Source organism: Clytia hemisphaerica, unplaced genomic scaffold, assembly GCF_902728285.1.
Source record: "Clytia hemisphaerica strain Z4C2 unplaced genomic scaffold, Clytia hemisphaerica genome assembly, whole genome shotgun sequence".
In the NCBI taxonomy this organism is placed as follows: domain Eukaryota; kingdom Metazoa; phylum Cnidaria; class Hydrozoa; order Leptothecata; family Clytiidae; genus Clytia; species Clytia hemisphaerica.
Genome location: NW_027103875.1, coordinates 157,640 through 176,933, shown reverse-complemented (window position 1 = coordinate 176,933; position 19,294 = coordinate 157,640). Strand labels below are relative to the sequence as shown.

The 19,294-nt window shown below is 36.5% G+C and overlaps 2 protein-coding genes and 1 long non-coding RNA gene across 4 annotated transcripts in view; 1 reads left to right on the top strand and 2 right to left on the bottom strand.

Annotated features, from left to right (window-relative positions):
- LOC136808393 (large ribosomal subunit protein mL41A-like) overlaps window positions 1–19,294 on the bottom strand; it is a 175,899-nt gene that overhangs the window by 148,414 nt on the left and 8,191 nt on the right. The gene's annotated exons all lie outside the window — the stretch shown is intronic.
- Window positions 1,418–19,294, bottom strand: part of LOC136808379 (uncharacterized) — a 19,679-nt gene continuing 1,802 nt past the window's right edge. The window contains exons 2-7 of the mRNA XM_067064911.1: window positions 8,881–10,388; window positions 7,940–8,045; window positions 5,622–5,880; window positions 5,329–5,417; window positions 2,988–3,224; window positions 1,418–1,603 (exon numbers count right to left, since the gene is read on the bottom strand). Of these exons, the coding sequence (XP_066921012.1) occupies window positions 1,526–1,603; window positions 2,988–3,224; window positions 5,329–5,417; window positions 5,622–5,880; window positions 7,940–8,045; window positions 8,881–10,331 (2,220 nt within the window). The 5' untranslated portion in view covers window positions 10,332–10,388 and the 3' untranslated portion in view covers window positions 1,418–1,525. The remainder of the gene's footprint in view (window positions 1,604–2,987; window positions 3,225–5,328; window positions 5,418–5,621; window positions 5,881–7,939; window positions 8,046–8,880; window positions 10,389–19,294) is intronic.
- Window positions 12,686–17,907, top strand: LOC136808396 (uncharacterized). The gene is made up of 2 exons (XR_010846876.1): window positions 12,686–12,822; window positions 17,860–17,907. It is a non-coding gene; the product is annotated as an uncharacterized lncRNA (long non-coding RNA).

Below are 19,294 nucleotides of genomic sequence, written 5' to 3'. Positions count from 1 at the left end.
GAAATAAAAAATGAGAGAAATGATGTAAACGCATTGTTCATTTTCCTTTGAAAAAGTGACGTCACAATGAATTTTCCTAACGACGGGCAACTCTGGACAATGTAGGCCCGTCGTCATGCGAAAAGAACCAATTACATTGCGCAAAAAGTCGTGTAGCCCGCTTCGAAAAAGTAGCCGGTTAACAACTGTGAATATTTAACTTGTCTGTCTGTTCAGCAAAAAACATCAAAAAGTCACCAGGGCTTACACGCTTTTTTTTATAAGAATGGTGTAAATCCATTTCATCATGGATATTCTGGTTAGATTTATCCTAAAACATTCTTACATCATTCTTAGGTTAGAATCCTAATTCAGACTACATCGAACATTTAGTACATACGTCTGAAGGATAAATGACATTTTTGTGAAAGGAGTGACCTTTACTTGGGGGTAATTGACAAGTTATAATTGAAAATGCTCTTAAAAATAGCATTCTTAGCTTGAGTAGCCAAATTCCATGATGGTGATATTCTTAGCATTATTCTAAATTTTTTGGCCATTTTATCATGGACATTCTTATAAAGTGTATTCTTATAAAAAAAACGTGTTTTTGTTATTTCCATACGAATTTTCAACAAGAATATAATCTATATATCAAAGAAATCAAAAAATTGCATTTTACATTAAAATATGTACAAGACTACAAGAATATTTCAGCAAGAAATATAAAATATGAAATCAAAAAAATGATGATAGTCGAGTGTAAAATGGCTGTCAAAAATTCAATACGGCAAAATTTGGAGATTAATTGTACAAATTACTGAACGAGTTGCTTTTTATATAGATTCTGTCATTCTTTTTGTGTTTTGCGGGGGTAATTTCAAAATTCCCATCTTTATCATCATCATCCCCGATGGTCTGAAAATAAATCTAATTTGAATAGAGGACATCTCATCTACTAAAGAAAGTTTGCAAATTTTGGACAATCAACTGGTAATCAAAAAAAGACAATCTACTTAATCTTCCTGAACAAAATTTCCGACTAGCTATTCAGTCACTTTCCTGAATGTTGGTTGGTTAAATTGGCTCAATGACATCATTGTTTTGTGCATCTGTTTAAAAGTATCGCTTGAACATAGATTTATGAAACCCGAAGAAGATGTCGTGCTTAAAGCCATTGCAGGCAAAAAAAAGTGATAATCGGAAAAAATATTGCTATTGTTTTCGAAAACCTGCAAAACCTCTGATTGGTCAAGCGCTGAGATTCTATTGTAATGTCACGTGACTTAGGTAGGATTTCCTACCTAACCACGGCACACTTTTCAGCAAAAGTACGCCATCTAGCCTTTTGGGCTTTATAGATATAAATCTATGATCTTGAAGACAGACCTTCCCCCAAAGTTTCGTTACCTTTCACAAAATATTCTTGACATTTAGCTTTGGTATGGAAAGAAGATATTAAGATATTAATTACATTTTAGGAAAATATCATTATAAGAAAATAGAAAGATATAATACAAAAGAGAGAGATTAAATGACAAAGTTTTCACATTTGAGATTTAGGCTCTAGTTTGATGCGATTCCTCCTTCTTCTTCGCATTTCTTTGGCCAACAGTTGCTTGATCTGAAAAAATAGAAAGATATAAAGAAAAACTATTAAATCAAATGTTTATGAAAAAGTTCTTAGTAGAGATATCCGGTTACAGGTTTCTTAATGTAGTATCTGACATGATGATGGTTGATGGCTGTCCCGGGGGGATACGCAAAGTTGGGTACGGGACGTGCCGCTGGTCAGGGTCCCTTTTTTGGCTCTGAAGATATCTGACAGGGTCCACTTTTGGTTATTTGGAAAATTTTCCAGGGTAAAAGTTAGAAAAATTTTTCAGTTTTTTGTCTACTTTTAGTCATTTTCGCCACCTGTTAGGGTGGAAATTGGAAAAAAAAATTTTTCTGACAGGGTCACGATTTTACCAAAAATTCATATCTGACAGGGTCACGATTTTACCAAAAATTCATATCTGACAGGGTCACGATTTTAACAAAAATTCATATCTGACAGGGTCAACTTTTCGAACTCCAGCAGCACGTCCCCGTCGGCCGTCAAGGTCTGTACCCCCCGTGTTGGAAATGGATTCAAATAGTTCTTATTATTTTCAGCTGAGGATCTGATCATAATTATCAACATTAGATCCAACCCTTTTTTACTAATGGGCTCTTCCAGAAAAAATCCGTTCATGGGGGGTGGAGGATATATTATTTTTTTCATGAATTACCCCTGGACATTTTGATTTTAAACCCCCCTGGACACGGGTTATACCCCTGGACAAACATCAAATCAACCTTGGACACAAAAAGTTACCCCTGGACATTGGAATTTACCCCCTGTACATTGCAATTTTTTGGTATTTTTTCAATATCCCTGGACAATTCATCCTCCACCCCCCATGAACGGATTTTTTCTGGAAAAGCCCAATGAATGAATATGATCCTCAAACGTCCAAAAACAATGCGTTTGATTTCGGCATTCATCAGAGAATTTTATCTCCCTCAGATCATTGAGACAGATGTAGACATAAAAGTTTAAACAATAAAAGATTTGATCCTTTCCTGCTTAATGAGACAGGGTTGTAACCACAAGGACCTCAACCTCAATATCAATAATAACATTGGAAATTTAGTCTCCCTTAAATCATGAGGCCCCCCAGCGGCACCCCTAATCACGCCATCACGCAAAAAAAATTTCTCCATCACGCATCACGAAAATCGCTAAAATTTGTCATCACGCAAAAAATAGCGAAAAATAGCCCAAATCACGCATCACGCCTCAAATTTTAGCCCTATCACGCATCACGCCAAAATCTTGATCACGCCATCACGCCAAAAAAAATCTCTCATCACGCCATCACGCAAGAAAAAAGTCCCGATCACGCCATCACACAAACCGCTGGGGGGGCCTCAATCATTGAAAGGGGGCTGGAAATGAAAGAAAAAACATTTCTTAATTGAACCTCTGTTGTGTTCGCATTTTGATCATAATCATTGGCTCTGCTTCCCATTTCTGCACCACGTGACAAAAGAGCTTTCACCATCTCCACATGGTTGCCCTGTACTGCAAAATGTAACGGATAAAAGTTCGAAAAGTTCGGAATGTTGACATTGACAAATCGTTCGAGAAGAAAGGAAGCCATCTTCCAATTGTTCTTCATAAGGGCGATTAACAGTGGCGTGTTTCCAGAACGTCCCTCCTGTAGAAATGAAACAATGTTTTGGTTAAGTTGTTTGTTACACCAGCTTACAAATCTACACTCTTTTTTTTATAAGCATACCGGAAAATCGGGTCGAGGCCCAGTATGCATAGACTGGAGTCGTTTATAATGCGTGTAATACTAATAATACCAATACTAATAATAATAATACGGGATTTAGTTTGTATAAACGACTGGAAGAATCCGGTGTTCCAGCCTTATAGATACCCCGGCTAGCTACGCAGAAACTTGCGTAGCGAGAAAACAATTTATCAAGCAACAACAAACTCTCAAAACGAAATCAACTCAAATGAAAAACTTTCAACACACAAATCCACACATATTCTTTTTTCTCAAGAATTATTTTGAGCAGAAAAAAATTATAATTGCAATATTGACACTTTTCTTTTGTTTGGAGTTAGTGCACAAAGGTTCCTAGACGACTAAAATTGTTCCATTCATTACTTTTTGCTTTATTTCTACTATGTATAAATTAGTCGTCTAGCTTGCTAGACTACAGTATGCATAGCAAAATCTTATTTTCAGCCTTAATTTATGCTTATTTATATGCTCAGACTTCGTTTTGTTGATTTTCTTTGGGTTCATGGAAGTTTCGAATTTTTAAGACGGAACATTGATTGGGCAACAGTTTTTTTTTGTAATTTGGCGCCGTAGACGAAACTCTTTGATCTTAGAAACAGCTTTAAAAGTAACCCTAAAAAGGTTTAGAAAAGCGTTTTAGAAAAGCAGCACAAGTTATTTTGCATGTTGAGCAATTCAGCTTGGAGGTATGCTTAGCAATATGCTTATTATTTACCGAATTTGAGCCTAAGTATGCTTATAAACGCTATGCTTACTAAAAAGAAGAGTGTATCATCTTATTATTATGGATTATAGGCTCTGGTGATGTACACGGTGTCCCGTTAAAAAGTCCTGTGTCAGAACACGGCACCCTGTAGAAAAATCTTTGTCTAGTTTCTCTTCTAACGCAATACAGTAGATAGTAGACTTTCAAACAAAGTAAAAAGACATTTACGATCGCATTATATTAAGATACGTAAACACATTTTGACATACGCACACAAATTTTTCTTTTTGTACAGTAAAACCTCTAATTAACGGACACTCTAAAAGGCGGACACCTCTGATTAGCGGACAATTTAATTTTCCCCGGCCGTTTCCTAGTCAAATCCTCATAAAAAAGTTTCTAAAAGGCGGACACTTAATTAGCGGACCCTCTGATTAGCGGACAAATCTTTTCGCACGAAATGGCCAAAACCCCTATTTTAGCTCTCCAATTAGCGGACATTGAATATCAAACGGGTCACAGACGTCCAAAATCGAAAAACATTTTTTTAGATATTTTTATTTCAAGCACTTATTAGTCTTATTATTCAAATTATTTCTACAAATTTCCAGTTTTCCCTTCACCCATTCAACGAATTGTATTTTCAATTTTGGTGTTATATTTCTAGATTTTCTTTTATTTGTTAAAAACTAAATTGTTGCGTTTTAATAACCTTTCTCATGTTCTTCTATGGCCTAGTGTCTGCAGATAAGTACTTTAGACCCCAATTTTATATTTTCGACACCCTGGGATGGCCTAATTTCAAAATTGCAGCTCCGAGATAAAAAGTTTCTAAAAGGCGGACACTTCTAATTAGCGGACACTAACCCCTTTCCCCGATGGTGTCCGCTAATTAGAGGTTCCACTGTAGTCTTGTTTTGATACAGGACTCTTTTTACGGGACACCCTGTATATCATATGAGCCTAACCCTCTAGAAGTACCGGTTGAAAATTCAACTTCAATACAGAGCGATCCTTATCATCAAGGTCATCCAACGGTAAAACATCCGGCTGCGGTGCGCAAGGCCGTGTGTTCAATCCCCGGCAGGGTGATACCAAAGACTTCTTCGTACTTAGTTTGATGCTCGGTAATTAAGAGAAGGAAGGGTAAGTTACTTACTTTTGCAAGGTTTGACAAGCAGTCAAAATTTTTCTTGGGAGAACTAATTCTGGCGAGACTTCTTAACTTGGGGAGAACTTATTTTGTGTGCAGGATATAAGTACAGAAAAGAACGAAAAGAGAGTTGTTATGACTACCTGGTTGTTCATTTCAGCACCTCGTTCGCCCAGGAATTTGATGATCACTTCATTGTCTTCCTTCGCTGCAATGTGTAACGCTGCAAGACCTGAAAATAAACAAAAATAAAGAAAATCTCAATCGCAAAATTTCTCCTTCTAGGATAGAAACCGTTTCGTAATGACATAATATAAACCAATTCAAAAGCGCTTCTTTTTGGTTCTAACCCATACCTTCGTAAAGAAAAGATTTAAGTCTGTCATAAAAATAGAACTGAAGTTGCTCATCTTATGAGTATCCAGGGAAAAGTCACCTTGGTTGTTTCGCGCGTTAATGATATGAAAGTATTCAGGTGCCAGGGTTGTGATCATCGCAGAAGTGTTGGTTGCTGTCTGGTAATGTGAAAGACCTTCATTGAATACAATTTCTAACATCTCAATGGAATTTTCCTCGCATGCGATGTGTAGAGGATTGTTCCCATGGGCGTCCACCAAACTGACATCAGATCCGTGCTGCAACAACTCCTTAACCACTGGCAAGTTCTTTGTATACATTGCCAAGTGAAGAGGCGTCTAACCAAATTGAAAACAAATGTTGACCGATAAATGTGAATGCAAATAGATCGCCCTTTAATTGGACTGGCGGTGAAAATTCCAAGCACTTTTTTGTGGCCGTTATACGACCAAAATACTCAATTTTGAATTCATTTTCAAAACTCAATATTTAGAGAATTTTATTTTGTGTCAAAAAATGTCAAAAAGATGAATTCTCTCTATGATGATTGAAAATAAATTCAATTCAATACATACATTTTTTTTATCTTTACAAATACAATGCTAAATCCTTGAAAATAAACCCTTCATAAGTGGTCTACAGGGTTAAAAAGATTTTGGCCAAATCCGCAGGTCAAAACTCAATTTCTAAGTCAGAAACCGCATGGTTTCTGCCTAATTTTTCAGTCCCCCCTTAAAATGCAATTTTGCCCTTAAAGAAAACTCCCCCCTTAAATCGAGAAAAAATTACCAGTAACCCTTGTTGGAATGTCCCCCTTAAAATGAAAAAAAAAGAGGAGTCCCCCTCAGATTTTTATTTTTAGAGCAGTTTGACGATAACAAAGTACAACGATTGGTTTGATATCAATGCCATCAACATTATATTGGGTACATAATGATATCCAACTAAATAAATTTCAATAAAAAGAAATCATCTAAAATAAACGAAATAAACTGGATCCTATAATCAAATGATACAAATAAAACTTTTTATAAATAAAACCAAACAAAAGATGTAGTATCTGGTATAACAGTTGTGTTTTGTTCATATCTTAGGCCTTGTAAATTATCTTAATCATTAGATTTGACCTGGGAATGTCTTCTGATTGTAGTCTTAGTTTAAGTTAGGTCAGGCAAGAGGTCTTCCCAAGTGGAGAATTTAGGCAGTAAAACACAAGTAAGATTTCATGCTTATGACATTGATTTTGGATGTGACAGAACTTGTAAAAATAAGTCTCTGCTGAAAATGTCAAAGATCATTAATGTCAAAGATCATTGATGTCGAACCAACTATTTCACGAAAATCTTTGTAATCCATTCAGCAAACAATTTTTACAATAGAGAGCGAGAGAAGAGAGGATGCAGATTCATGGGCCCCGACGAGTCATTTAAGTGGGGGAGGGGGGTCAAGATTTATGAAAAAATGTCGCCCACCATGGTTGGGCGAGGAAGAAAATCTTTCAGTTTTTACACCCTCAAAACACCTTAAAACGTTATCTAATTGGGGAAAATAATAGTTTTTATGGTTTGAGTTGGTCTCTTAAAGGTTGTTCTAATGTACATAACTTTCAATATAGCATGGTCTGCAAAATAGTGGGCATGAGATTGTGAGCACGAAAACGGGAAAGAAGATATTATTAGACAAAGAAAATTATTATCAATGAAACCAAAGATATATTTTAGTCCCCCCTTTTTTCTTGTTTTGATAGATTCTTGCAGCCCATGATAAAGAATCCACCCTTATTTTAAAAAATGACTAAAATCCCCCCTTTTTTAAAAGGCAATTTTTTTGCTCCACCTTTATTTTAAGGGGGGGGGGCAGAAACCATGTAAACGGCCAGTGACCAAAGTGCTTGGAATTTCGCTTGACTGGCTATGTTTTCAAAAAACCCAAAAAGATAAAGATGGTAGCTGAATCAGCAACATATCACATCGGGCTTTCGATCACGTCTCGCATCATCTGTTTTAAATAAAACTTTTTATTTTTTTTAGGTTACTATACTAAAGGAGGAAAGGAATGTAGCTTTATATCTGAAGAAACTTATCAAATTTCTAAAAGTTTTCCCACATCATCATATGACAACAATCAAATGACCAATGAATTTTAACAATCCAAAATCTTAAAAGGCAAAAGACAAAAGACAAAACAAACCAAATTTCACTAGAGACACATTACTAGTTTAGCAAATAGGAACCCAAGATTTAAAATGAAGAGAGATCTAAACCGAAAGATGGAAAAAGTTCGGAATTCCATTTTGTAATCCCATCAACGACATCTTAGCTTACAAGTGAAAACCCATAATAACCCTAACACAACTATTTCCCTACACTCATAGAATGATAAATTGTTGATAGCTACCTGTCCCAAGGCGTTGAGGATATCCAGGGAAGGAAGGTGTTGCATTTTCTTGATGACTTCGATGGCTTTTGGAGTTTCTTCTTTTGCAATCAAAATATGCAGAATCCTAGAAGTCACGGAATGATAATTCAAATTTACTTAAAGATATTTATGCTTATTGACAGCTGTTAGAGCATATTTTCAATTTATGATTAATAAGATTCAAAAGTGCATACTAAAAAAGAGTCTTATAGCCTATATAAAGACCTTTTCATGAATTACGTCACGACCATCACTTGCCTCGTATTCAAACAATTACGATAGTGATTATGTCCCTTGAGACACTAAATGATTTTTTTATCAATAGAAAGTAGTTTTAATAAAATCCGCTGGGAGTTAATCACCATGGCATTAATTTCAAAACGAGGCAAATGATGTTCGTTACATAATTTATGAAAATGTCTATTGTTTCATTTTATTTTCCATAAATAAATGCAAATTATTCTTTTGAAATTCCATGATTTTAAGCCCACACAAAATGATTATGGTTGCGTCAACCTCGTCCTCGTGTATACCAGCCTTTATTTACGTTACTGATGGACAGTAGAGAATGCCTTGGTGTAGGCTGACGGGAGTTCCTCTCTCACATAGAGAACTTACAAACAATGTGACATAAGAAAATCTGACGTTACAATTAGATGAACTACAATTCAACGGTTTCAAAATCATACAGCAAAATGAAATTTGACGTTTTGTTTATGGATTACGTGATCTTAAGTGTTCCGAAACCAGAAAATGCCAAGGTCTTATATGGCGCTATCAGTAAGCTGATAATACACAGGGAACAAGGTTGCGCTTACCTTATTGTATATATTGTCTTATAGTAGTAACTCTAAACATTTCAAAGAAAAGTAGAAAAATAAATGAATCTTATCATTAAGCAATGAAACAAAAGATCTTACGTGTCGCCCTCTTGATCTTGCAGGTCCATTTTCTTAGAACATTCTCGAAGCCAGGTTGCGTTGTCAACAAAACGTTTTGATTCTGGAGCATTATCAGAAGGAATAGGTGACTGAGAGTGTTTAGATATGGGAAGTAAGTTTTGAAAAAGAGGTTTAGAATGAGTGTGTCTATCAGCGGAGAGATCGAATCTCTTTGGTTGTTTTGGTTTGGCATCCACTGGGTTGTATCCAATCATTGAACGAAGTACTGTATTGATTTCTTCACTTCTTTTATCATTTTCTCTTATTTCTAAAGGATTAGGTTTGCCAGTTGGGAAAAGGTTCATAAGTATTCCTGCATAACTAGGGTTTCCTTGATTGGTTGCTGAAATTTGCTGTGTATTTGTTATGGAGTCATTTCTTTGAAACAAGGCTCTTGGAATATCACTACCGGGTACCTTACTGGTCTCAGCAGCACGTTTTGTGCTCGAAACAACAGTGCTTTGAACAGTCTTTTCATCCTTTGTGATGTCATCAACGAATGAAATAAATGAAGGGGTGGGTACAAATGGATCCTTGCCAAGATATTCATTGATAGGGTCCTTGATTGCAGTGGGTGCGTAAACTTCTGAAGCATCTGTTTCCTCGCCAGCTTCTCCTTCAACACTTTTCCGAGATTTTTTATCTTCAATTTTTGACGAATCTTTGAAACGTGTTTCAGCATTTGGTTTCTTGGTTTTGGGAAAACGTAAAGTATTTGATGCACTCTTTGAGTTCATGTTAACAAAACTTGGTTGTTGTTGATGCTGTGTTGTCATGAAAGGCATTGAAGGCATCATCCCCGCGGGATTAATGGAAGGGTTTGAATACATGTTCATCATTTGCTGCATCTGCCAGTATTGCTGCTGCATCTGCATCATTTGCTGGGAATGCATTGTAAGCTGTTGATTTGCATTAATAGGTTTTGTGGGCGGGCTAGATTCCTTTTTTAGAGGCTTTTTAGGTTTTACATCTTCATCACTCGAATCCTCGTAATCTGATAAATGAGCTTTCTTAGGCATTTTCTTGCGTTTACGTTTGCTCTCAAGTCTCTGAATTTTTGCCATCATTTCACTGACAGATTTCTTTAGCAAAGCAAGTTGGGAGTCAGATTCCACTTCACTCTCAATATCGCTAGTTTCATCATCTGCATCTGTATCCTCAACAATCAAATGTTTTGATTCTCTGTGAGATTTCTTTTCCTTCCCTCTTTCTTTCCCCTTGTAAATTGGTTTAGGTTTAGCTTTCTTTGTGATTTTGGATGAGTTAGTTTTCTCAACAAATCTTGCAGCATCAACCAAATTGCTTAGCCCTTCAACCTTTGTTGTCTTCAAAGTAGCAACTGATTGTGCCATTTTGCTTTGCAAAGCTTTCTGAAATCTTTCTGTATTTTCTTCTGCTTTCTTTGAGTGATTTGAATATGGTTTGGGCATAGTTGAATTGATTTTATTTTACATTAGTGAGAAGAGCTAAACATGATTGGCATCTTTCTAAAAAAGAAAAATTATGAAAATTACTAAGGCTAATGGCTAAGGCTAATGCACAGTATCACAGACTTCAAGTCCTAACCCAGCAAACCAATATACACATAAAAAAATCTAATACAAGAAAAACAAGCAACATGCTGAATGGACCTACCTGATGATGAGAATCAGATAAAAATAGGACAAATAGCAAGAGAGTAAGAAAGTGTAGTAAGCAGTCCAGAAAATTTGAAAAAACTAATGAAGCAATTTCACACAAAGTCCAGAAAACCCCATTTTTAATTTTAGGCACTTTTTGGCCGAAATTTTCTCAAAAAATTTTGATTTTTTAATTGAGCTCTGTCACTTTTTAGGAATCACCATTTTGCATCACTGTGCAAAAAATCAGAAAAAACTAATGAGCCAATCCCGAGAAAAGCTGGTAACAGACGAACAGACGAACAAACAAATGAAAGGAAGAACGTCGGTCAATTTATAGGACCTCCAGCCACCGGGATAGGTCCAAAAAGCTTCAGATAGGGGTGTCAGTACTAAAATCTCAGGTATGTATGTTAAAAGGGTTTTACGGATTTATTTGCATGCCACCACCCCATTTTGGAGAAGTGATATTTTTTTGGGACATTTTGACACAGAGATCACCCTATTTTGATCTTCTCAGGACAAACTTCAAAAAAGATTCAAAAAAAGAAAAAGATTCAAAAAGAGATAAAAAGTACAGATTCTAGCAGATTCTAGTATCAATGTATACACTAAAGATTTTCTTGTTTTTTTTTGTTTAGATATCACCTTTTTGGTATTTTAGTACCCCATGGTATTAAAAAGGATTTTTCTAAGCTTTTCGGGTAACCACCATGTTACTATTAACAACATGATGTCTGTGATTTTAGAACTAACCCCTGTTTCAGAAGGGTTTTGAGATTTTCCCAATTTTTTGTGAGGTAAATTGTGTATATTGATACAAAAGGATGAAAAGTTTGAAGGGGAATTTAGCTTTCCATTTTTTGCCTGGGCAGAAAGAAGATTAAAAATGAAAAGTTGTGCGTATCATCTTCACAAATTTTGTTGCCATGGTAATATAAAGGAATTTTTTATTGAGTTTTATTTGGTATAGAAAAAAGTGAACACCTATGATGAATTATATTATATTTTTGGAATTGTGTTAATATTCTTTAGAATAAAATCACAAATTTCATTGAAAATCACATATTAATTCCCTTTTTAATGTGAAGAAGAAAAGAGTTTAAAGAAGTTTGTTAGGACGTTAGGATTTGAAAACTTAATGCATTTCGACCCTTTACTTACAGACAGTGCGGTAGGTAGGTAATTTATACCGTGAGATTGGGTAACTTGCATCAGTGCAGGGGGGGCAAGCAGTTAGTACAGAACACTGTGTACTAACTGATTTTTGGAAAAATCTGTACCCCACCACCCCCTGTCACTTAGTACACCGTGTACTAACTGTACTGTCTTTGACCTTGCTCAATATATATACCACCCCCCAAAATAAGGATCCGTCTCTCTACGGTGCATTCCAGGTGAATTTCACACCCGAGGGAGGTTTTATGAGGTGTTTTTACCTGTCTTTACCAGTTTCTAACCTAGTTAAAGTGACAATAATGACTTTGGTCTGTTCTGGTATAAAACTTTTTTCAAGAGCAGCCAACGGCTAGAAAATACAAAATAACTGTTCGGGAGGCCTTTTTTCGCTGGAAAATATGAACTGTTATTTTCATAACCCGCTCCTGGGAAAATATATCTGTTCTGGGCGAAAATTAGTGTTCCTGGAAAACATGTATCTGTTCAGGGAGAAAATTAGTGTTCCTGGAAAACATGTATCTGTTCTGGGAGAAAATTAGTGTTCCTGGAAAACATGTATCTGTTCTGGGAGAAAATTAGTGTTCCTGGAAAACATGTGTGATGCTCCTCCTGGAAAAACCTGTCTGTTCTGAGTTGAGATTGCTCCTCTAGTCTCACTCCTGGAAAAATCTGTATGAATGAACTGAAAAAGATGGGCGATGCAGCTGGAAAACCCTTGATGGAGGGGTTTCAAAAAGAGAAGTCAGCAAAACTATTAACATTCTGTACTTGTTTATTTATTACTCGTTCATTCTTGTCGTTTGTCGTTTTGTTTGCGTGATATTTTTTCGGGTGCGGGCGAGATTTAATTTGAAACCCATGTTACCCATGTTCGTTCATTATCGCAGTATGGGCCGGGCGGGACATGCACGGTAGCTAGGCTAGCTAAAATATTACGGCTACCGAAGATAAAGAACTCAGTCTCAGTCCATTTGGTTGGTCAACAAAGCGCACGTTTTCTCTCTTCATGAAGAAATTTGGAATATCCTGACATCTCATCCATCATTTTTGACTGGACTTTTAGCAGATTGCCAATATGAAGTCGAGTTTTTTAAAGAAGAAAAAAAGGATCCTTCATCATGAGGTATTGTTAACTTTTTCACAATTGCTTGCTTGTTTTTGGTGGGTCCAGCCCTAAGCAAAAAAATAGGCTCCCCTAAATATTAAAAGTTTTTTAAGATCTCTAATCTCGTAATTTGATTGCCAATTATTATTCCATGAAGCAATTACTTTCAAATAAAAGATATGTTGACAATGGAATGGGTAAGCTTTCTAGAAATCCAAACATTAATTGCATAGCTTAAAGCATTTGTAAGGTAGAGCCTCATCAAGTTGATCAGATGAATTCTAACGTTGGGTGTTGGCTGATTTAGTTGATAATTTTTACTGCGGAGGAAATCGACAAGTGGCACAGTGGTAGGGCTGAAGGCTTGTTTACAGGCTTCAGGCTGGCCATGGCCTCTCCCCTTGTGATTTCTTGTGTGGTACAAAATTATCTTGAGATCAGGCTTCAATCATGCAAATTCAAGTGACTGGCTTTTAGAGCAATCATAGTGCATATGTAAGGTAGGCTCTTGTATAAAGATGATCAGATGAATTCTAGCATTGGCTGTTGGCTGATTTAGTTGATAATTTTTACTGCGGAGGAAATCGACAAGTGGCACTGTGGTAGGGCTGAAGGCTTGATTACAGGCTTCAGGCTGGCCATGGCCTCTTCTCTTGTGATTTCTTGTGTGGTACAAAATTATCTCAAGATCAGGCTCCAATCATGCAAACAAATTCAGGTGATCGGCTTTTAGAGCAATCGTAGTGCATATGTAAGGTAGGCTCTCGTATAAAGATGATGAGATGAATTCTAGCATTGGCTGTTGGCTGATTTAGTTGATAATTTTTACTGCGGAGGAAATCGACAAGTGGCACTGTGGTAGGGCTGAAGGCTTGTTTACAGGCTTCAGGCTGGCCATGGCCTCTCCTCTTGTGATTTCTTGTGTGGTACAAAATTATCTCAAGATCAGGCTCCAATCATGCAAACAAATTCAGGTGATCGGCTTTTAGAGCAATCGTAGTGCATTTGTGAGGTAGGGTCTCGCATAAAGTTGATCAGATGAATTCTAGCGTTGGCTGTTGGCTGATTTAGTTGATCATTTTTACTGCAGAGGAAATCGACAAGTGGCACTGTGGTAGGGCTGAAGGCTTGATTACAGGCTTCAGGCTGGCCATGGCCTCTCCTCTTGTGATTTCTTGTGTGGTACAAAACTATCTTGAGATCAGGCTTCAATCATGCAAATTCAAGTGATTGGCTTTTAGAGCAATTATAGTGCATATGTAAGGTAGGCTCTCGTATAAAGATGATCAGATAAATTCTAGCATTGGCTGTTGGCTGATTTAGTTGATAATTTTTACTGCGGAGGAAATCGACAAGTGGCACAGTGGTAGGGCTGAAGGCTTGTTTACAGGCTTCAGGCTGGCCATGGCCTCTCCTCTTGTGATTTCTTGTGTGGTACAAAATTATCTCAAGATCAGGCTCCAATCATGCAAATTCAGGTGATCGGCTTTTAGAGCAATCGTAGTGCATTTGTAAGGTAGGGTCTTGCATAAAGTTGATCAGATGAATTCTTGCGTTGGCTGTTGGCTGATTTAGTTGATAATTTTTACTGCGGAGGAAATCGACAAGTGGCACTGTGGTAGGGCTGAAGGCTTGATTACAGGCTTCAGGCTGGCCATGGCCTCTCCTCTTGTGATTTCTTGTGTGGTACAAAATTATCTTGAGATCAGGCTTCAATCACAAAATTCAAGTGATTGGCTTTTAGAGCAATTATAGTGCATATGTAAGGTAGGCTCTCGTATAAAGATGATCAGATAAATTCTAGCATTGGCTGTTGGCTGATTTAGTTGATAATTTTTACTGCGGAGGAAATCGACAAGTGGCACAGTGGTAGGGCTGAAGGCTTGTTTACAGGCTTCAGGCTGGCCATGGCCTCTCCTCTTGTGATTTCTTGTGTTGGTCAAAATTATTCAATCATAAAAACAAAAAAAAAAAAAAAAGAAAAAAAAAAAAAAAAAAAAAAAAAGTGCATATGTAAGGTAGGAAAAAAAAAAAAAAAAAAAAAAAAAAAAAAAAAAAAAAAAAAAAAAAAAAAAAAGAAAAAAAAAGAAAAAAAAAAAAAAAAAAAAAAAAAAAAAAGAAAAAAAAAAAACAAAAAAAAAAAAAAAAAAAAAAAAAAAAAAAAAAAAAAAAAAAAAAAAAAAAAAAAAACAAAAAAAAAAAAAAAAAAAAAAAAAAAAAAAAAAAAAAACAAAATTATCTCAAGATCAGGCTCCAATCATGCAAACAAATTCAGGTGATCGGCTTTTAGAGCAATCATAGTGCATATGTAAGGTAGGCTCTCGTATAAAGATGATCAGATGAATTCTAGCATTGGCTGTTGGCTGATCTAGTTGATAATTTTTACTACAGAGGAAATCGACAAGTGGCACTGTGGTAGGGCTGAAGGCTTGATTACAGGCTTCAGGCTGGCCATGGCCTCTCCCCTTGTGATTTCTTGTGTGGTACAAAATTATCTCAGGATCAGGCTCCAATCATGCAAATTCAGGTGATCGGCTTTTAGAGCAATCGTAGTGCATTTGTAAGGTAGGGCCTCGCATAAAGTTGATCAGATGAATTCTAGCGTTGGCTGTTGGCTGATTTAGTTGATCATTTTTACTGCGGAGGAAATCGACAAGTGGCACTGTGGTAGGGCTGAAGGCTTGATTACAGGCTTCAGGCTGGCCATGGCCTCTCCTCTTGTGATTTCTTGTGTGGTACAAAATTATCTTGAGATCAGGCTTCAATCATGCAAATTCAAGTGATTGGCTTTTAGAGCAATTATAGTGCATATGTAAGGTAGGCTCTCGTATAAAGATGATCAGATAAATTCTAGCATTGGCTGTTGGCTGATTTAGTTGATAATTTTTACTGCGGAGGAAATCGACAAGTGGCACAGTGGTAGGGCTGAAGGCTTGTTTACAGGCTTCAGGCTGGCCATGGCCTCTCCCCTTGTGATTTCTTGTGTGGTACAAAATTATCTCAAGATCAGGCTCCAATCATACAAATTCATGTGGCCAGCAAAGATTCTCAATTTTCAAACGTTATTTTCTTACACATTGTTCCACCCAGGTCAAATAGGATTTAAGTAAGTAGAAAAGAAATTAAATTTGTCCTGCCTAAATGAAAATCTTCGAACTTACCATACTAATGATTATAAAAGACAATTCTTTCTTTTTGAATTCTTATCAACTGGCAGTTTGTTGTTACTGGATAAGAAAGCGAAGCTAATTCTTCTGGGACATTGTTTTATAAAAACTATTTTTTGCTTTATATGGATAAAAAAGTTGATTCCATATGATAATTGTTTTCAACAAAAATGCATGTCATTAAAAAGTAACATTCTGATGATTTTAAAGTAAAGTAGGGGAAATAAAGTGGTGAAAGTTCCTTTGGAATGATGGGATACAGTATCATATCATATTGTAAGGATTAACCGTGTATTTATATTGTGGTAGAAACAGGGGGGTGAAGCAGTTAGTACAAGACATCATGCCGGTTAGTACCGTGGTGGTGTGCCATATGAATTGGATAAAATCACTTAGTACTCAGATGTACTAACTGCAAAAAAGGGTGGTCCCCTGCTGAAAATTTGCCTAATTGTGCTAACTGCTTCACCCCCCCCTGGTAGAAAAGAGTACATTTGTGTTATATTCTTGAACGTATTACTATTTATAATTAAATACCGTTGGCTAATCCTGTTTTATTACTGTTCTGTAGATATTTTACACAATGTGAAAGGGTGGTTGGGTGGACGAAACATAGTTGCATTCTGAAGAGTCAACTCATGTTTTGAAATAGTTTTTCATGTTCAAACCCTGAGATGGAACTGTGCGGCTTTTCTTCTTTTTCCCTCTCTTTTTTCAGGTTATTGGCAATATACTGGTACAATGAATTATCTTGTGACTGTGGTTGATGATTTTATAACTGGAAAGATTTCTTAATTTTTCTGACAATAAAGTAAGTTTGTTTCATTATAAGTCTACTCTTGTTAAGTAGAATTGTGATCACTTAGACTTGAAGACAAATGAACAATTTGTTTTTAGGTTAGATCAGGATTCCTTGACTTGCTAATCAAGTAAACAGACTAAAGTAGCAGCCACAATATTATAATATTTATAATATTATAATATTTAAATTTTCTCTTCAGACAGACTTAGAGGAGACCAACGAAGATGATTGGACAGCTTGAGTAGTTCTAGATAATTTTTGACATTTCAGCGCTTAAGTAACAGATTGAGACTTTGGAAAAAATTTTCAATCGCTTAGCTTTTTGTAAATATATACAGCGTAAAGTTTTGATTGTGTATGTACAGCATCTGACCCCGAGAATGTAGTAAACCTCGAGAATGTAGGTTTCTCATTTTTAAGCATTGTAGCCTTAACGATGGTTCAACTTCATGAAAAGTTGTTTCAGGGCATACTGTTACATATTACTTATTATTTCTAGACATAAAATTTTAACTTGAATTAATTTTTTCCAACGGAAACCTGAATCGAAATTGATTGGATACTACCCGAATTGGGACATTTTTAAAATCTTCTCTAAATCGAAATCTATTGGAATTAAGTTATGATGACAGGGTATTTTCTTATTCCTAATGAACTAAGGAAACGGGGGGAAATAGTCCATTTCCATATTTATTGTTCTAAGTTAGATATTTTGACGAAAATGTTTGACCTAACTTTTGGGGTTAGTTGACCTACAATTTGGGGGGGGGGGCTTCATAACCCGACATAAAAAGTCTGTCAAATTATATAAAACTTGTTTGTTGAAGTACAACATGACATGAATCATAAGCCTTATCCACTAAATCTAAAGATAGTACGTATTTCATATAAACATGGAATTATTATAGACACTGGAAAAACAACGGGCTGATTTTTTCCAATTTCTCATGTACTCTTAGGTGCCAAATAAACGCCCACAGATTAATGATTAAATGATTACAGTCCCAACACCTGTAGTTATTATTTGAGATTATGTCGCTACTTGGAAATTACGTACATAAAATTTATTTCAAACTTTCTAATTAGGTACAAAGGAGGCGTCGTCTTGCGGGCACAAAATTGGAAGATGCATCGGTGAGTCGTAATTTTTTCCCCCGATTTTTCGTTTTTATTGCAGTACTCTTAGGTGCCAAATAAACGTGCCCCCCCCCCCCCCGCTTGTTAATTTTTCGATTTTTTTTCAACCCGGGGGGGACCGGACCTTATTAGGACCCCCCCCCCCCCGTTTATAATTTTTGAAAAAATTCCCAGCTACCAAAAGGAAATTTCCTTGTTTTACTCTAAAAAGCCTAAATTCAGTCTATTTTGACCCTTTCTAGGGGGGGGGGTTTCAGGGGGTACCCGATTCCGTAATTCCGCCAATTTTTTCTCCAATTTCCGTCACACCGTCTTAAATTGAACCAAAATTCCGTCACCGAAAATTCCTTTGAAATTCAATATTTTTGTCGAAAATTCCGCAAATTTTGAAAATCTTTTACCAATTCCGAAATTCCGCAAATTTTTTTGCTAAATTCCGTTTTTCCGCACTAAAATTGTCTAATTTTCCGTCTCCGTCAGAGAACCCAATCTCCGTAATTCCGTCTAAATTTTCGCCAAATTCCGCCACTCCGTCCGAAAAAAGGGCCGATTCCGCTCCTCCGCCAACCATGAACCCCCTCCCTTTCTAGGGTTTTTTTTAAGGTCCATTTTCCAACCTCCCCGTTAATTAGGTCCCCCCCTGTTATTATTTAATTAAAAAAAAAATTTCGAACCCCCCCCCCCGTTTATTTGGCACCTAAGAGTAACTGAAAAAAATATTACATGGGGTTCCAGCAAAGCCCAGCAAGACTTTCTTGAATGTAAAAGTAATAAAGAACTTTTGTTCATGTCACGCCTGATTAGAATCTTTTCAACTCGGGAATACTTTAATAGGATGAGGGAGCTTTGCGAATTTTTCACTTTTTCGCGAAAGTTTATCTCGCGAAATTCTGCAACTTTTCCATTTTTCCAATTCTTAATTTCTCGACCTCTGAAGCTATTGAGCTAGCCTGGTTAACCAAGCCAGTTTATACAAGGCCACGATACGGCTAAAGGCAATAAGTATAGCGTTATCGGTGCTGTAACGATTTTTATGATGTACGGAATTTCAAGTTTGCCTTGAAAAACTGGCTTGAGCGAAGCGTACGTTTATAAAATGAACGCAGAAGACGGCGAGACTCAGCGAGCATTTGGCCTCTTCTAATTGGCCATATAAGACCATGTGATAAGAAACGAAATTTTTCGTTTACTTTGAAAACGCTTTTCACTTCCCAACGAAAAACTTTTTGAACGTATTTTTGTATCTGGGACCTATGCCACTAAATTGTTTCCCTTTTTTTAGAAAAGCTTACAAAGAGTTCTGATGCGGTCAATGAGCACCAACAAAATGATACTTCCGATGCAGCCCTCGGCTTCTGGGTGCGATACTGGTTACAGCCCACAA